The sequence below is a fragment of the Dreissena polymorpha genome, chromosome 2 (assembly GCF_020536995.1).
Source record: "Dreissena polymorpha isolate Duluth1 chromosome 2, UMN_Dpol_1.0, whole genome shotgun sequence".
Classification (NCBI taxonomy): Eukaryota; Metazoa; Mollusca; class Bivalvia; order Myida; family Dreissenidae; genus Dreissena; species Dreissena polymorpha.
Genome location: NC_068356.1, coordinates 69,537,621 through 69,558,511, shown reverse-complemented (window position 1 = coordinate 69,558,511; position 20,891 = coordinate 69,537,621). Strand labels below are relative to the sequence as shown.

The following is a 20,891-nucleotide window of genomic DNA, read 5'->3' as shown; positions in this document are numbered from 1 at the left end:
TTTGAAAGGATGTTTTTATTTCCTTTTCAATATGTTATGTGTTTATGCTGTTTTGTTTAGCTAAATAGAAACAAGTATTCGTAACATCAAGAGCTGACCATTTTGAAAGATATAGAAATAATATGATACTGAATTCTATGAAAAAATACGTCATATGTTTATGCTTGTCGTTTGTTTCAACCGGATGTTTTCCATATATTGATATACAGCTGTGCAACATGATAAAAACTGCACAAATCGTAAAGGGTAACATGCTAACACATTCGTAAACATATTTTGTCTTCTTGGGTTTCAAATCATATATATCTTGTAGAATCATAAGAATCATTTGATTCCAATAAATTTCAAAAGTTTGGCTGCAAAATACATGTTATGAATATTTTAATATACATGTAAAAAAATGTTTTTTGTTAACACTTTTTATTGAATTTTTACAAACATTATATGTAAGTAATAAATGCTTACTTTATTACGAGTACGAAATGAAATAAGTCTGCGGATTAATCTGAAATATTAGGTTAATGCTTTGAATTGGTAGAGGTGTTTCATTTCAAATATCTTACCTCTAAATATACCTGTCTTTAAGAGAAAAAGTATAGTGAACCCAAATCATCAATTAGGAGCGGCACACTGTAACCGCATTGACATTGTTTTCACAACCATGGAAGAGATTCATTAGCCAATGATTCGTGCAAAATATCTATCCATTGATTTTGGAGAAAGTTTGCTCTTTCGGTTAGATACATCTGCTTAGGAGAGTTAACATGTGAAACCCTGGTGTTTGACTTTTATTACCCAAAACAGCCTGATTTTATCAAACCTTTTAAAGAACCACTGTTTGATATCACGTACCAAAAACTCTTGCTTTGTGTACGTCTTGTGGTTTTCTATAACATTTCAAAAAATAAAATATAAAAGTTTACAGAAATAACCGACCATGATCTGCTGATACCCAATGGGACGTGATTTTAACAAACCTAGAAGAGATCTAATGCACAATGTTGCAATCTTATTTAAGATCACTCATCGAGGACTTGTGTCAACTCTGACGATTTCTAACGTTCTTTTGCAAGACAATTTCTTATAAAAAAAAGACATGTGAGAACCAGAGCATGGCCAATGTTTCCTTTAAAGGGGCCTTTTCACGTTTGGGGAAATTGACAAAATTGAAAAATGTTGTTTCAGATTCGCAAATTTTCGTTTTAGTTGTGATATTTGTGGAGAAACAGTAATACTGAACATTTACCATGCTTTAAAATAGCCATTATATGCATCTTTTGACGATTTAAAAACCTGAAAATTATAAAGCGTTGCAACGCGAAACGAATTAATAATTTGGAGACTTCTGTTGTTGTCGTGAAACTACGAGGATTGCTTATTTAAAGTATAAAATTCTTACGTCATTGTAACCGGAAGGATGGCCGAGTGATCTAAGTAGGAGACTTTTTACTCCTGGACTCCAGGGGTCAGTGGTTCGAGCCCTGCTGAGGGTTACCTTTTTTCTTTTTAAAGTGTATTCTTGATTTTTTACTGGAGCTTTTCATATCCAATGTTTACATTTATCAATATAAATCATTTAATGACAAACTTCAAAAAATGCAAAAATCTGTGAAAAGGCCCCTTTAAAGGCATGACTTATTTGGAAGATTTTCAACGAAATAATTTGCATTAAATTTTACACATTTTATTTTAGCATGTTTTACATAATAATTATGTAAATATTTATGTGCATCTAATGAATCTTTCGACATGCAAATATGACAGGTTTTATGGAAACTATTTTACAAAAAAGCAACATTTAACATATGATGTTTACATATACCCACCTCATATAGGAGGTGATTCTAAGGAAAAAATTCATTCCCATAAATATATAAAGCGGTTTAAATGCCAAGAAGAAGTAATGGACCATTCATTTTGCACCCCTTTAAATAAACTTCTTTCGTATATACGAATACATATTTGTGCTAACAATATCAAACAAGCGTACAAAATATTTTTAATTTAAGTTCTGTTTGGGTTATTTCATTGCTAATAGGTCAATGCACCATATATGAAAATATTAAAGAAAGGTAATCTTACTTCGAAGTTCAACAGAATGGGGTTCTTTTTTCTATTAACTCTGAACATCTTGTGGTTGCCATTCATTTGTTAAGCTACATTTCAAACGTTTTCAATTTCCTGAAATTAATGTTATGCTTGGACGTTTTCATGATACACTAAGAAAACATTAATCGAAGGGATTACTGAAGTGCTGTAACATCGGGCCATTGAAACCATTACTTTTTATTTTATTCATGAAAACAAATAAAGATGCGAAAGTCATTTTGATGTATCTTTTTAGTCCAGTTTCTTAGGCTTTTGATTTCCAGTTATTAAATTTATATAACGATCATATGGGAATAAATCCTGGAAAGATTGTTTGTGAAATTGTACTGAGTCTGTCGACTTTTTTCATCAGAAGACTTGACTTAATGAATTGTGTCGCTGCGTACACTTACTACGTGATACCAAGAGGGAAAATACTGATTAAAGAATCAAATCCAGTCGTTGCAGAGTAACGATTCTTGTGCATTGTATATCCCAACCAAGATATCTTTACTCCTATGAACGTTTATACAAAAAGCTTGAATACCTCCGGATAAGCGAAACGATATCCAACCGATGCCAACTTCACCTATTATATCATGCGAAACAACAAAATTATTTTAAATTCGTCATCTCAAAATTGTTCCTCAATGTTATTTTAAGAAATAAGTTTTCAGCATCCAAAATTCGTAGCCTATTGATCTCTTAATATATAATATTTAGAAATATCTGTGTAACTGCAACCCAACCTTAGTTAATCGCAAAACAGCTCCTTTTTATACGCTAACACTTACATTGGCTGTGTTGATGACTTATAGTGGTTTAAATAGCATTTGTGACTAATCCATATAATATTCCATCGAGGAGAAGCAGAATGAGTTTTATTTTTTGGGTTAAAGAATATTAGCTGTTATTTCTAAAACACGGCACAACTAAAATAAATTATTTCAATTAAATTTGTATCAAGTGAACCTGTCAAAACATTTCAGTAATATTTGAATACGGAATTTTGACACATAAATTTTTCAAATGATTTTAATTTGCTCGATTGCATGCAGAAACTAAAATTACGATATGCGGATACGGACATTAGGGAAAGCATCATGAAGTAACCACATGAAACGATTCGTGTGTATGCATAAGCTGAATAATGGTAGCCTTTGTCGTTCGCATAGACAATGTGAATACGACAAGATTTACATTAAATTCAGCATGTCCAATGATTCTTATACTTTTTTTATTTTTTCATAAATATTCATACGCACGAGTATTATTGTGTGAGAATTATAGTTATTCGATATATTAACTACATATATATTTTTTACAGAAAAATACACTAGGATTGTATATGGTTATTAGTATAATTGAAAAAGCATGTGTATAAACCAATATATATTAGCAGCTAATTTATATTAGCGGAGCTATGATATAATTTTCAACCGATAAAACTGTGTATATTCTCATGAAAAAAGTATTTATAAACTAAGAGCATTAACATTTTGTCTCATTGTATTATTAACTATTTCAATGAGTATACTTTTCAAACAATTCTTTTTTTATTTCTTAGCTCACTTTAGCGTGATGAGCTAGTGTGTTCGGTCTTTGTCAAGCGTCGTGTATTGTGTGTCATGTGTTGTGTCTCGTGCGTTGTCAATTTGTACCTCGTTACAAATATAGAATTAACATTTTTCGTCCCTTCTTGATGAGAGCTGGTCAAAATGATTATCTTGACACAATGGCTTAACAGAGTTTTATTCATGGTCAAGTGGATCGAAAATCTAGGTCACCAGATCTAATATAAGGAAAACCTAGTTTCCACACTAGAAACACATATATGACTCATTATTGCTGAAACTTGGTCAATATATATATTTTTTAAATAGTAAATCATTAATTCGTATCTTGATCACAATGTCTAATTTTAGTAACACCTTTCTATCGTCAACTTTTAACTCTTCACATCTCCAGAACCACATTTTGGTATATGTATGCAACTTTCAAGAAATATTGTATTTAGACAATAATAAGATCATGTTTGAATCTATAAGCCACAGTTATGACTCGATCTCGATTTGGTCACAAAGTAATTGTTAGGAATGACAAGGCTAACTTTGAATCTGGGTAACGTGTGAAAAAAACACTAGGTCATCAGGTCAAATCTTCGTTAAACCTAGTTACCACTTGAGAAGCAGGAAGTATGAATCAATCTTAATGAAACTTGGTCAGAATGTTAATCTTGACAAAATATAGATCAAGTTTTTATCTGGGTCACGGTTATCTAAAACCTAGGTCACCAGGTCAATATTTGTAAAACCCTTAACCGCTCTAGAAGACATATTTATTACTCAATTTTGATGAAACAAGGTCAGAATAGCTATGATGCCAATATCATTGACTAGATCGAATCTGGGTCACGTGTGTCCCAAACATATGTCACCAGAAGTGTGTTCTGGGTTTGGACCTAACTCAATAAGACTCCATCTTAAAGAAATGTTTATCTGGACAAAATCAATGCCATGTTTCAATGTGGGTCACTTGGGGAAAACATTAAGGTAAACAAGTGAAGTGTTCAACAATTGTTGCACCTTGAATTAAGAACCTCTTTTTTTTAAATCAATACTGATAATTGTGTCGACTTTCTTTACCCTTCTTTACCCTCATGATTAAATATGAAGACTAAACAATGAGTCACGTGTTATTGGTAACCCGTAAAAGATAACGCAGTGTTCGATGCAAAGTACATAATATTTAACTATGCATTTACTATCGTAGAACAATTAAATGCATAACACAAAGGACCCGGGAGAAGGATATCTTAGTTATTTATTGATTCATTACCATTTATTTAAATAGTTCGTGTTATACTAAACCGGCAAAAAACGTTAATTCTTTTGACCACAATAATTTCTTTTGGGATTGAGTGTCAATGTGAGAAAATGTAAAAATAAAGGGTAAAATTTAGTTTGTATGATAACAGGTTAAGCCAGATGGCATATGCAGTTTTTTTGTCAAAAATAGCCTATTTAAGTTCACCCTTTGGAAAATTATTAAAAATCATTCAACTTACAGAATTAGTATTTCAAAACATTGTCATGGCATTTGCTTTTAATCAGCAAAAAGTTTATTTGAAAATAATAAATCATTCTATATCCATATGCACATTTAAAAACATAACTCATTCAATCAGTTCCGGTTAACTTTTTGCCGCATTTATCCCCCCTGTAAGCATAATACAAAAGCTTTCTTGCTAAAACTGTGTTAATTGATTCCTTTACCTAATGTATAACTTAGACACTTATCATTTTGTTTTAATTGGGGATCTATGGAAAATTAACTGCAAATTAATCGGAACTGCGGATTATCCGGAACTGGTTGACAAACTGTAGTACCATAACAGAAAGTGCATTATTGTTGCAATCGTTAATTGACTCTTCATGATTTCTCACCAACACTGATTTAAATTTTGCTTTAAAAAATAAGAATATGTTTAACACTGGGATAACCGCCTTGAAAGGTTTAAATCCATAGAAATTGGGGCGGACGAGGGGGGGGGGTGGTTTAAAGCGGATTGATATCTAGTAACATCACCCTAAGGACATACTTAATCACCCATCGAAGCGGGTCTACAGCAATCTCAATTAAATGTTCCTATGCAGACAGATCAAATCACAACATTGATACAAATCAAAATAATAACGTGAATCCGCAAAACGTGAATCGAATACACATTTAATGTTTGAATACTAGTGTCTCAAGAAGCGAAAATATATTAAAATAATGAGGGAATATATGTTGTTGTCGTGAAACTACGAGGATTGCTTATTTAAAGTATAAAATTCTTACGTCATTGTAACCGGAAGGATGGCCGAGTGATCTAAGTAGGAGACTTTTTACTCCTGGACTCCAGGGGTCAGTGGTTCGAGCCCTGCTGAGGGTTACCTTTTTTCTTTTTTAAGTGTATTCTTGATTTTTTACTGGAGCTTTTCATATCCAATGTTTACATTTATCAATATAAATCATTTAATGACAAACTTCAAAAAATGCAAAAATCTGTGAAAAGGCCCCTTTAAAGGCATGACTTATTTGGAAGATTTTCAACGAAATAATTTGCATTAAATTTTACACATTTTATTTTAGCATGTTTTACATAATAATTATGTAAATATTTATGTGCATCTAATGAATCTTTCGACATGCAAATATGACAGGTTTTATGGAAACTATTTTACAAAAAAGCAACATTTAACATATGATGTTTACATATACCCACCTCATATAGGAGGTGATTCTAAGGAAAAAATTCATTCCCATAAATATATAAAGCGGTTTAAATGCCAAGAAGAAGTAATGGACCATTCATTTTGCACCCCTTTAAATAAACTTCTTTCGTATATACGAATACATATTTGTGCTAACAATATCAAACAAGCGTACAAAATATTTTTAATTTAAGTTCTGTTTGGGTTATTTCATTGCTAATAGGTCAATGCACCATATATGAAAATATTAAAGAAAGGTAATCTTACTTCGAAGTTCAACAGAATGGGGTTCTTTTTTCTATTAACTCTGAACATCTTGTGGTTGCCATTCATTTGTTAAGCTACATTTCAAACGTTTTCAATTTCCTGAAATTAATGTTATGCTTGGACGTTTTCATGATACACTAAGAATACATTAATCGAAGGGATTACTGAAGTGCTGTAACATCGGGCCATTGAAACCATTACTTTTTATTTTATTCATGAAAACAAATAAAGATGCGAAAGTCATTTTGATGTATCTTTTTAGTCCAGTTTCTTAGGCTTTTGATTTCCAGTTATTAAATTTATATAACGATCATATGGGAATAAATCCTGGAAAGATTGTTTGTGAAATTGTACTGAGTCTGTCGACTTTTTTCATCAGAAGACTTGACTTAATGAATTGTGTCGCTGCGTACACTTACTACGTGATACCAAGAGGGAAAATACTGATTAAAGAATCAAATCCAGTCGTTGCAGAGTAACGATTCTTGTGCATTGTATATCCCAACCAAGATATCTTTACTCCTATGAACGTTTATACAAAAAGCTTGAATACCTCCGGATAAGCGAAACGATATCCAACCGATGCCAACTTCACCTATTATATCATGCGAAACAACAAAATTATTTTAAATTCGTCATCTCAAAATTGTTCCTCAATGTTATTTTAAGAAATAAGTTTTCAGCATCCAAAATTCGTAGCCTATTGATCTCTTAATATATAATATTTAGAAATATCTGTGTAACTGCAACCCAACCTTAGTTAATCGCAAAACAGCTCCTTTTTATACGCTAACACTTACATTGGCTGTGTTGATGACTTATAGTGGTTTAAATAGCATTTGTGACTAATCCATATAATATTCCATCGAGGAGAAGCAGAATGAGTTTTATTTTTTGGGTTAAAGAATATTAGCTGTTATTTCTAAAACACGGCACAACTAAAATAAATTATTTCAATTAAATTTGTATCAAGTGAACCTGTCAAAACATTTCAGTAATATTTGAATACGGAATTTTGACACATAAATTTTTCAAATGATTTTAATTTGCTCGATTGCATGCAGAAACTAAAATTACGATATGCGGATACGGACATTAGGGAAAGCATCATGAAGTAACCACATGAAACGATTCGTGTGTATGCATAAGCTGAATAATGGTAGCCTTTGTCGTTCGCATAGACAATGTGAATACGACAAGATTTACATTAAATTCAGCATGTCCAATGATTCTTATACTTTTTTTATTTTTTCATAAATATTCATACGCACGAGTATTATTGTGTGAGAATTATAGTTATTCGATATATTAACTACATATATATTTTTTACAGAAAAATACACTAGGATTGTATATGGTTATTAGTATAATTGAAAAAGCATGTGTATAAACCAATATATATTAGCAGCTAATTTATATTAGCGGAGCTATGATATAATTTTCAACCGATAAAACTGTGTATATTCTCATGAAAAAAGTATTTATAAACTAAGAGCATTAACATTTTGTCTCATTGTATTATTAACTATTTCAATGAGTATACTTTTCAAACAATTCTTTTTTTATTTCTTAGCTCACTTTAGCGTGATGAGCTAGTGTGTTCGGTCTTTGTCAAGCGTCGTGTATTGTGTGTCATGTGTTGTGTCTCGTGCGTTGTCAATTTGTACCTCGTTACAAATATAGAATTCACATTTTTCGTCCCTTCTTGATGAGAGCTGGTCAAAATGATTATCTTGACACAATGGCTTAACAGAGTTTTATTCATGGTCAAGTGGATCGAAAATCTAGGTCACCAGATCTAATATAAGGAAAACCTAGTTTCCACACTAGAAACACATATATGACTCATTATTGCTGAAACTTGGTCAATATATATATTTTTTAAATAGTAAATCATTAATTCGTATCTTGATCACAATGTCTAATTTTAGTAACACCTTTCTATCGTCAACTTTTAACTCTTCACATCTCCAGAACCACATTTTGGTATATGTATGCAACTTTCAAGAAATATTGTATTTAGACAATAATAAGATCATGTTTGAATCTATAAGCCACAGTTATGACTCGATCTCGATTTGGTCACAAAGTAATTGTTAGGAATGACAAGGCTAACTTTGAATCTGGGTAACGTGTGAAAAAAACACTAGGTCATCAGGTCAAATCTTCGTTAAACCTAGTTACCACTTGAGAAGCAGGAAGTATGAATCAATCTTAATGAAACTTGGTCAGAATGTTAATCTTGACAAAATATAGATCAAGTTTTTATCTGGGTCACGGTTATCTAAAACCTAGGTCACCAGGTCAATATTTGTAAAACCCTTAACCGCTCTAGAAGACATATTTATTACTCAATTTTGATGAAACAAGGTCAGAATAGCTATGATGCCAATATCATTGACTAGATCGAATCTGGGTCACGTGTGTCCCAAACATATGTCACCAGAAGTGTGTTCTGGGTTTGGACCTAACTCAATAAGACTCCATCTTAAAGAAATGTTTATCTGGACAAAATCAATGCCATGTTTCAATGTGGGTCACTTGGGGAAAACATTAAGGTAAACAAGTGAAGTGTTCAACAATTGTTGCACCTTGAATTAAGAACCTCTTTTTTTAAATCAATACTGATAATTGTGTCGACTTTCTTTACCCTTCTTTACCCTCATGATTAAATATGAAGACTAAACAATGAGTCACGTGTTATTGGTAACCCGTAAAAGATAACGCAGTGTTCGATGCAAAGTACATAATATTTAACTATGCATTTACTATCGTAGAACAATTAAATGCATAACACAAAGGACCCGGGAGAAGGATATCTTAGTTATTTATTGATTCATTACCATTTATTTAAATAGTTCGTGTTATACTAAACCGGCAAAAAACGTTAATTCTTTTGACCACAATAATTTCTTTCGGGATTGAGTGTCAATGTGAGAAAATGTAAAAATAAAGGGTAAAATTTAGTTTGTATGATAACAGGTTAAGCCAGATGGCATATGCAGTTTTTTTGTCAAAAATAGCCTATTTAAGTTCACCCTTTGGAAAATTATTAAAAATCATTCAACTTACAGAATTAGTATTTCAAAACATTGTCATGGCATTTGCTTTTAATCAGCAAAAAGTTTATTTGAAAATAATAAATCATTCTATATCCATATGCACATTTAAAAACATAACTCATTCAATCAGTTCCGGTTAACTTTTTGCCGCATTTATCCCCCCTGTAAGCATAATACAAAAGCTTTCTTGCTAAAACTGTGTTAATTGATTCCTTTACCTAATGTATAACTTAGACACTTATCATTTTGTTTTAATTGGGGATCTATGGAAAATTAACTGCAAATTAATCGGAACTGCGGATTATCCGGAACTGGTTGACAAACTGTAGTACCATAACAGAAAGTGCATTATTGTTGCAATCGTTAATTGACTCTTCATGATTTCTCACCAACACTGATTTTAATTTTGCTTTAAAAAATAAGAATATGTTTAACACTGGGATAACCGCCTTGAAAGGTTTAAATCCATAGAAATTGGGGCGGACGAGGGGGGGGGGGGGGTGGTTTAAAGCGGATTGATATCTAGTAACATCACCCTAAGGACATACTTAATCACCCATCGAAGCGGGTCTACAGCAATCTCAATTAAATGTTCCTATGCAGACAGATCAAATCACAACATTGATACAAATCAAAATAATAACGTGAATCCGCAAAACGTGAATCGAATACACATTTAATGTTTGAATACTAGTGTCTCAAGAAGCGAAAATATATTAAAATAATGAGGGAATATATTTTAAAGTGATAAGTATTCACACGAATATGCTCAATTAAAAAAAATGTCAAACAAACTCGGTGTACGAAAGATCGTATATCCACATAACAAAAATAAACCATCTGAAGTCTGAAGTTTGACAACATTGACGATATGAACAGCAACATATTCTACGTTATCCACACAACACACATCAATGATGTGCTTTGAACACGCCGTTCCGTGGTGTTGATCCAAGTTTTGTTCATAGTAATTTGTTTTAGTCATTTGTTTAATCCTGTGTGTAAACGTATGACATTGGTTTTTTTTTCAATAAAAGAACGTCTGAGTGCTGACAAGAATGATCTCCTGATGATGTAACTGAAGTTTCAACTTGTCTATATTTTTTAGAAGAATACTCTCCTCTAAAACAACAATGACTCGTCCTTTAATTTATAGTATTCATCATCGCTTAGTGGCAACGCGTCGAGAACTTTATGGCTAACATAATTGCTTAGCTTAATTATTTGGTTATGAAACATCACAGTGGACCCTATCGAGGTTTATGTTAATCATGGTCAACACTGGATTAGTCTTCTGACCAGTTGGTTTATATACACGTTTTTAGCCAACACATGTTTATAAAATCTTTATTCTGTAAAACCACTTGATGCAGAGCTGTTATGTTTTAAATGCATGTATGTTGTATTCAATCACGTGTTGTGGTCTTGTATGAATTTTGTTTTAATCATACTCATAGGTTCAAAACCTGGCACAATGCGTGTGTCACATGGTATATACACACAACTAACTTTAAAAGAGAATTGTCTTTATATTAAAAACATTTACAACACATTGAAAATATTGTGATATAGAAGATTCTTGCCATACCACACCCGATCTCTTATAAGGCATTCTGTTTTATATGATGTGTGTAGGCTATTTACAGTTTCCTACTGATAAACTGTGATAATGTCTACCATATTTAGGTTCATTCAAAATGGTTTTCATTTATATGTCAATTGATTGGTCGGGATACGGTTGACACAAGGTACTGCTTTTTGTATTATTCTTTGGCTTTCTAATTAATTCAGATATATAATTATATAAAAATTAGAAATCACTAAGGTGTTTCAAAATTCGAGATTGATTTAATACGCGATGTAGACTATTTGCTAATATTGTTTATGCAACAGGGTGGAAGTAAGAAACAAAACATATGCTGTGGTTAAATGGTCATTGAATGACCATTTTTATTAAATAACTAAAGTTCAAAACATATATCAATATATACACCAATATATATAAATTAAGACATAAGAAGATTAAACAATTATGTAATTCGGTAAATGTGGAGGTTTCTTTAGAAAATGGCCTTCAAAAAGTTATTACAAAATATACTTGTTACAACAAAACAATTTATTTCCTGCAGACAAGTGCCGCCTTGTGAGGAGACTGGGGTGGGAGGTGGGCAAATCAATTTGTTTTCGTTGTTTTCTTTGTAAAGCCGCATGGCATCTAAATGCGCATAATTAACGATCGTTACACTTCGTGTGTTTCCGTCATTGTTAACAGGGAATATAGCCAAGCTGATCCGATTTTTCTGTATATAGGTTAAAGTCTATCTAATGTTCCTTTCACCCAACGCATAAAAAACATTGATACGTTATTTCGTATAGTTTGCATTTATGCAACTGGGTGGAAGTAACAAAAAAAACAACATATTCTGTGGTTAAACGGTCATTGACTGACCGTTTTTATTATATAACAAAAGTTCAAAACATATATACACCAATATATATATAACTTAATGTATTTGCTAATATTGTTTAAGCATCTCATTTTTTTTACTTTCTTAAATAAATAACTTCCTTAACGAGAAATGTATATCTATGACACGTAATTTTGTAATTGCGCTGGCTCGAATAGCCCACCTTCGAAATTTGCTTGCGAGGCACTTAAAATGTTAATAGTAACTCGTTGCTTCGCATTTTACTAAAAGCAGTAATTAAATACACTGAATTGGATGGACTAACATCATTAGTAAGTCATTTATGGATTACACTTTAACTTAGTTGCTAAATGATTAATATATGATATATTTATTTCTTTCGTACAGTTAAAGTCACACACCTCTAAATAAAATATGTATTAATCAATACATATAAATGCAATTTGAAAGTGTGCAAAATTGTCATTAACTCTATAGCCTAGTTAGCAAGTTATTTATATTTATTTTTTTATTTTAAAACCGAAAGTAGGACTTCTATACGTGCATTTCAACAAACGCGATTATTTTTATGTTTTAAAGCGCAAAAAAGACGGATTTCTACCTTGTAACCACCAGATATATTCTTATTGGCACAGATGAAATATGTTTCTTATTTATACTTAAATTTATTTTCATTTCAAGGTGTGTGGCTTAAATGAGACTCACTTTTGCCATATGTCAGAAATTGCATGTGGTATCTTAATAAAAAATGAAATTGATTGAACTGATATTTTTAAAAGTAAGAAGTATTATATACATATGCTTTTCAAATACCCATTGTTCAATATTTTAAAAGATCGCTAAGATATAATTTTAATCTTGTTCACTGATTACTAAGTCGTTTAGGACACATTTTTTATTTTGATATATTGCTTTTAAATATGCACAAGTTAAATTTTACTTATGGGATCTGGGACATATGTTATCGTTTTGTTTTGGTAGTCTATATAAATGTGCATATATTGCAACACGAAAATCATACTTTCTGAGCTTACGTTCTTATAGGAAACAATTATAGATAGTGATCGTATGACGTTTGTTTGCCCAAACATAACTAATCATGCAACGTCAGTTAATTACTCGTAAGAACACATATTTTATGGAAACAGACGAGGAAACATATAATTTATTTGAAGAAACAGATGAAGAAATACATTAATTAATTCAAGCGAGAGATGAAAACTATGGGATATTTTAAGTAAAACCCAGTCTTACAAAACTCGGAGAAGACATATGTAGCATACTTCAACCAGGCGATCATATAACATGCCATCGACCATATATAATATATCATCTTGCGATTGTTGCGGATGTCGATTTTTGGGGACGTCGTCTACAAGTTAGTCCTTAAATCCACCGTGAAGGGTCAACGTAACAAATGTCAGATTGTAAAAGAGTGGCTGAGTCGTTTTCAGCTATCTGGAGATTGGTAACAAATTAATTTTCCATAGATCATTACAGATCACATTAATACAAAAACAGCACTAGAGAGGGCTCATTCAAGACAAGGGGAATCAAACTATAATATCCTGACAAATAATTGTGAATCATTTGCTTCATTTTGTCAAGTCAGATGTATTCAAAAAAACAAGGTGACATTTCACGAACAGTATTTACTGAAATGGCCACTCAAAGGGTTACTGAGGCTGTATGTGCGACTACATGTACAATTGGTCTAGGTTTGGTCTTTGAAGCAGGTGGTGGGGTAATAGGAGGAATTATAGGAAGTGCTGTGCCAGTAATTGGTACGGTCGTTGGTGGGGCGATTGGAGCTTTCTTTGGAAGTATCCTGGGTGGCATTATTGGCTCAATCTTTGGTCGTGCATGCGGGTCTTTACTCGGACCACAGGTTGCCAAAATAACAACGAAGTTTGTTAGAGATGACGTTCCAGTGAAAAAAGTAGTAAAACAGTAGTTGTACGATACTTAAAAAAGAAGGATATAAAGATGTAAAATTGATCAATACATTGCACCGATAATGTTAAAATGACAGTTTTGTCTGATGTTAGAAATAGACTATTCAATCAGCGACCTATTTGATTGTCAATCCTTGATAAATTAAATTTTAGATTTGTGCATGGAATGTATCATCTGCTGCTAATGTACACTTTATTACATGTTTTACACAATACGTTGAATACGATGCCTTCCCTTTTAAATATGTCTAGCAGAAAATATTATAATGTGTATGATAATCCCAACTAAACACTGACATTCTGAAAAGTTGAAATTGAAAGCATGATATAAGAAATGTTATAAGTAAACGTAGTTGTTCATTTATAAGGGAGACTGACATGTAAAAATGAAATTTGCAATATGTGTGCAAACTGTCTTTGCCTCTAAACCCATTATGAAAAATGTATATTATTTCATATTTTTCAGACAATATAATCGTGAATTTGCCTATGTTTTGCAATTTAACACAGTGATCTTGATCTTTTAAAATCATGTCTGCTATACGCATGTACGCAGATAATTATTAATTATACAATTTACTGTAATACATGCTTAAAGAAAAGAGATAATTGTATTCTCTTTAACTCAACGTTTATTATTGTCATGTATGTACAGTGTAATATAAAATAAATATACTATGCTTTTTTTGCCAGTTTTCACTGATTTTTGTTAATATATGGTTAATATACTAAATGCATTGTTAATATTAACACACAACACTCTAACGCACAGTAAATTAGTATCTTAATAACTCATTTTTTACGCATGTATAAATATCTTATCATATAGATCACGATGAGCTGTAATTTGCTTAAGTGAAACAATTATTTGTTTGTGTTCTGCTTGTGTTCAACATTATTTCAAATATATTACGGTAGTCAGTAAACCAACTCCAACTCAATCTGTTTCCAGTTTAATGTAAGAACTGACAAGCAAACTGGGCCTTATGTGATGAAATCAAAGATTACTCTGTGAATGTAAAAAAAAATATGAACGTTAATATAAGTTAAAATGTTGAAACGTTCGATAGAACATTTTTGTAAATAAAGGTAATTTTTTACCGATATGCAAGATATCTATATAAAAGATAGTGAGTTCTATAAATTTGGAATGTTTTGCCGTTTTCAACAATATTTTGTTAATATTCTTTTTCAGTGTGATGTATGGACATTCATTAATGAAATAAGACTGATATTCTTTTGTATTACATAACCGACATGTTCTAACTGGACTCGGTATTTTATTCGTTTATTCGATATCAATATTTAAAACTTCCAATCTGTGAGACGAGACACTTATGATACATAAGGCAATTCTTTTTTGTTTTATCTTCACGATTTCAATATAGAACTGGAATTTCAAATTAACAAATAATAAGTATATACTTATGGAAAAGTGAAAGCAGTTGAGTCAATTCTGTATAAAACAGTCCCATAAACTATTTTTAAACTTGTATAAAAGCGTAAATATTGCATACAATTTGCAATAGGCATACTTGATAAAAAGTTAACAGCCACGATTTTGAGGCGTTCTTTAGACTTTTATTGCCACATTTCGCTCATGGAATGAATAAATCCACATTTTTCAAATTTCAACGAACATTCAAATGATCTATGTTTAAAAGATATATTGTAGATATGTATTTATTATTTTCATTGCGAACGATTAAACCAAGTTGTTTTATGTTTAATGTGTTTTCTTTACTCTAACTTATAGACAGATGAACAGGTGCTGACTAAAAAAAAGTTTTTGCATGAGTCGTAGTTTAATCACGAACTTCAAACCCAATATTTACACATTGATAACAAACTAAGTCGTGATTGTTTGTCTTATTTTACCGATAACATTGGGGGCAGTGAACAAAACATACAGCTGTGTTCATAATAAACATATTTAAATTATCATCTTACGTTTCAATACTGTTTATATTTAAAAGATAACGAGTCTGATTTTAATTTTCCGTTTGCCCCAGGGACCTATACATGTTTGTATAGGTCCCTGTTTGCCCATATTATCTTCCGTATTATGTTTTCCTTATATTTATAACGATATATAACCAATGAAGATCATCTTTAAAGACAAAGTCATTAAAACAAGTATCCGGAACGATTACACCACTGCAGGGATTTATTCCGTATCAATCACTGAAGGTCTGAAAAACAAATGATTATGCAGTCCGTGTTATAGAAGTTAAGTTAAAACATAACTTCGCTTCGTGGTTATTGCATTATTTATGTAGCAACATTGTAATAATAAGCACATAACATGAACGTCAAATCCGCGTCATAATGGAGAGGAGTGCACTCGCTTTCAACTGTGGAGGACGACATTCAACTAGATCATACTCGTTACTACGGTTGAACAAAACTAAGCCGCGTACAACGAAACTACGTGTAACAAGACTATGGTCCCCCACCGGTGAAACTCCAACATTTTCAGCAATATTTCTAGTCTATTTGTTTCCATAGCAACCGGCATTCTTGACGTAGGAACAAAATGAAATGACATGCATAATCTCCATATTGCCATCTATCCATGTTTCAAGTGTCATGAAAAAATATGAAGAACTTTTAGAGTTATCGAAGGATCTACCATTTTCAGCAATATTTCTAGTCTATTTGTTGCAATAGCAACCATAATTCTTGACGAAGGACCAAAATTAAATGACGTGCATAATCTCCATATTGCCATATGTCCGTGTTTCAAGTTTCATGGACAAATATTAGGAACTTCTAAAGTTATCGCAGGATCCAGAAAAGTGTTAAGGACACACAGAGCGCAAAATATAAGTCCCCTCCGGTTTCACCGGTAGGGAACAATAATGCATATCTTTGCATACCAGTTTGCGATAGATATTAATTTACCAGACGTTTTTTACCCCAATCGTAAACGTCCATGCAATATCTACTGATTTGTTTTAACAACGTTTATTCCATGATAAATGTGTTGCTATTCCGTCGTTGTTTAAAGTCCTGTTAAACCTGAGGCCGCACTATGCGACGACATAGAATTTGTGTGACAAAAGAAGATATTTTATTAATCATGCTAGTTAATAGTATTTTAATATTTATTTTTACTTTACATAGTGGGTACCACACAACTTTAATTTAACTTCCCAACGTACGTCATGTTGTATTATGTATAAGATATGTTCATATCAATATCCTAGCAAAGCAGAACATGGACTATAGTGTTTGTGCTGATAATAAAAATGAAAACAAATTCTTAAATGCAAAACGCAGCAATAAACAACAATTAACGCTTCGTTTATAAGTTATTTTAATTCCAAGTGAGTTTGATGAAACTCAAGTTGTGATTTTACATTAGATGCCAATGTATAACTTCATAAAATAACGCTGTTCGTCCCTCTTGTATGCGTGGGAACTTAATATTGGATATTATGCACACCAATCATATAAAACCATTAAGCAAATGAACATTTTAATAAAATGTGACTACTGTTATGCATTACTATTATAATCTCATTATGTATCGGTGATTTACTTCATATCGAACGAGTGCATCGCGTTAAGAAATATTGCCAGCGTTAGGGCCTAATATCACATATAAATCCAAGTTTTATGCACCCATCTGCTTCGAAAGTAATGACAATAAAGCACGTTAAAACAACGCGTTATCTCTTCGGTTACTCTCAGAGCAAATGTATACAAAGATATATCGTTCGTGATAAATTGACATACACGTTGACCGATGTTGCAACTTCGCTTCAATGAGAGGAATCTACCAGGTAATACCATCTAATGGTGAAATGGGAGAATGTGTCCATAGGAAGGTAAGTTAAGAATGCAAATAAAGGGATAACACCTTATGTTAAACACAACTGCACCAAATCTAACATTATCGTATTGCATAGATTATGTTCGGTAAAACGTTCCTATTCCATTTTTCAACCAAAAAGTCAACGAATTTAAATATTAGAAACACAACTTCAAAACGAGGATTAATCGAGAAATATAAGTGTTCATCCAGATTTATTAAAACAAAGTCTATTTTGTAAATTTTATTGGCAAATTACAGAATAAGAAAGAAAGCAAGACTTCATGTAAAATCAATAAGGTCAGTATTTTTTTAAATAAAATTGTTAAATGGTGCACTTATGAATAACCGCGGTTAAATTCGATTTATAGTTATGATATACACCTGTCAACATTCACCTATTGGACGCATACGTGGTATTTACATGCTGAGTAAGCAGGTGAGGGTTGGTCAGTCATATGAAGTTTATTAATCAACATCAGTGTAGTCACACTTTTTATCCAATGCGAGATCTAAACCTTGCCAATAAAATTCATTTTACCGTGGTTTTCCTCATTTTTTTCCGGAGGAAAAGGAAAGCAGATGAAGCATCCGAAACTCCTACAGTGTCGATAAGAGCGACCTTGATTATATAAGCTGTTAAGATGTTGGTAACAACAACGAATTTATACTTTTGAGATTGTATTTAAAAATTTGATATTAAACGTTTTAATAAAAACATTGTGCGAAATGAATACATTATCGACAATTTTATTTGCATTCGTGTGTGTACAGATTGGATTAATATCAGGTTACAACATGAAAACAGGTTAGTAGTGAGATTTCCTTGTATGAGAAGATTTAAACGAAGTATTTTTATAGTAAATAAATACCTATTCCTTTTGTTGCAAAATTATGCAAAGCATGAACTCATGTGCATCCGTTTATTCATGTGCAATAGCTAGTCAGAACGTGTGCTTTCCGTCTTATTGCAGATTTGCTTTCTATCAAAAGTGGTAACATACGTTTCGGTAAAAAATGAAACATGATACAGATTTTGTGTATCGCATGCGCACGTAATTATTTCATTTAAGCACGTTTGAGCAAGCTTAAAATTAAATAAATTTACCATACTTCATAATTGTTCATTCTCTTTCAGGAGGACTAGGAATGTTTCAACCGATATACCAAGCTCTCAACAACAACCTTCACTACCCAATGCCGTTGAACTTCCCATATCCATACAACGCGCACTCCGCTCTCGGATATGGCGCTATGAAACCATTTGGGATTCAGGTAAGTTGAGCCTTGTACGCTTTTTTCTGTGTTCTTTCGGAATTGGGTATTGAAAACTTCATAAAATTCTAGCATCGTAAGTAGATACAGTATGAGTTGGATTTTATCTTAAAAACAAATTGCTATCAGTGTTTAATTGCTTTTTGAACATTAATACTAAAACAAATGTACATGTAAGTCAATAAAAGGTACATGTGAGGACGTTCATGATTTCTTTAAAATCTTTTCTATTCACACATGTTTAAAAATTGATCGTGATAATTTAATTTGTTGTACAAATCTCAAATAAACCCAATCTTAAACCAGAATACTTCTCAAAAGTTACTTTAACTAAAGCATTTACTTCTCAATTAAATCATTTGAAAACTTATAGTTAATGAGCGAAGAACTGTAACAAAAGTTCAAAAGAAATGGTAACATACAAGCAGACAAAACAAGAGCAATAATAAAATATTTCATTTTATATCGTAGAACATTTATTCATACACAAAAGCATGTACGATTTGGGGAAATTTTCTCTTTTCTGTGCAAACGAAAAAAAGATTTTATTTCTTTAACGAATACGACTAAAAACGTGTTGGAAGCGGCTTTAATCTGATAGTTATTTATTCAATTTAGTAACAAAAAAACTGATTTGTATTACCATTATAAGACAGTTAAGATGTTTAGTTTAATATTTCTCGTTCATTTTCCTGTATCGGGTTATTATTGAAATATACACTGTTGACATTCGAATCTTATATTATAGCTTTATATTTTCATAATATCTATTTCCTCTTGTATATTTTATTCGAGTTTTAAGCCTTGTATTTCTTTGCGATTCTGTCTTTTTTACGTGGATGGTAGATAACATTTTAATGCGTTTTTTTATCTCTACTTTAGAAAGGCATATAAGGTATTAATAATTATAATTTGTCTTTATGAAAATTACAAAAAGACAAATACGCTTATATCATATATTGGAGATCATCTTTACGTCAGGGGAAAACACCTCGGTAGTTATAAATAGTCTTTGAACTATTGGTGTTGTCTTGACTTGTGATATGCCTTTCAAATAAATATAAACAACAAAACGCGTTGTTACCATCAATAAGAGATCATCTATACAACCAAAACAAACCATATCAGTTAACAAGAGTCTTTAAAACATGATGTTGCATTGACATAAACGTCTTCGTTCTTGTTTGCAGTCTCTGTTTGGCGGCGCGTATCCAGGTTACCTGGCACCACCTCCGTACCAGCCGTACGACCCCCACCAGCAAGTCGTCACCAAATCAGTCATCTACTCAACGCTCTTAAGCGAAATTCTCCGAAGACTCACCTAAATATGAACACGTTTGAACAAATGACATACATTTGGAATATATTTGAATTACGATGTTTGTGAAAATAATGAATCAGCAGCAGTAAATAAATGAAGTGCAGGTTCTTTTCTTTCTACATACCTGCAAAAAACCTTTCATCAACAACAATCAACATATTATTAAATGTGTGTGAATTAGTATAATTATTGTGATATTCATTTCATTCATATTTTGTAGTATCGCTTGTTTTGTTCTGTTTGTAAAATATTGGCATTGTTTTGTTTAGTTTTTTCCGTTATGACTATATTGGTCTACGTTTCCAATAAAATGAACAAAATTATACATCGACACACATTTCATATTACAAAAAGTTCAATAAATGAAAACAGTTTAATAACTCACCAGGTTGGATTAAAGGAAGACCGCGAGGATGGA

At 31.8% G+C, this 20,891-nt stretch overlaps 1 protein-coding gene across 1 annotated transcript; it reads left to right on the top strand.

The window, feature by feature from the left end:
* Positions 1-18,402: 18,402 nt before the first annotated feature.
* LOC127867488 (uncharacterized) lies at positions 18,403-20,640 on the top strand. The gene is made up of 3 exons (XM_052408664.1): positions 18,403-18,685; positions 19,016-19,152; positions 20,343-20,640. Exons 1-3 carry the CDS (start codon positions 18,607-18,609, stop codon positions 20,475-20,477), a joined length of 351 nt encoding a protein of 116 aa, XP_052264624.1. The 5' UTR covers positions 18,403-18,606; the 3' UTR covers positions 20,478-20,640.
* Positions 20,641-20,891: the final 251 nt, after the last annotated feature.

Excerpts from the sequence above, each read along its gene's own strand:
- LOC127867488 (XM_052408664.1), top strand. The coding sequence starts at position 18,607 with ATGAATACATTATCGACAATTTTATTTGCATTCGTGTGTGTACAGATT. Across the intron at positions 18,686-19,015 it reads AGGTTACAACATGAAAACAG|GAGGACTAGGAATGTTTCAA; the intron begins GTTAGTAGTGAG and ends ATTCTCTTTCAG. Across the intron at positions 19,153-20,342 it reads TGAAACCATTTGGGATTCAG|TCTCTGTTTGGCGGCGCGTA; the intron begins GTAAGTTGAGCC and ends TCTTGTTTGCAG.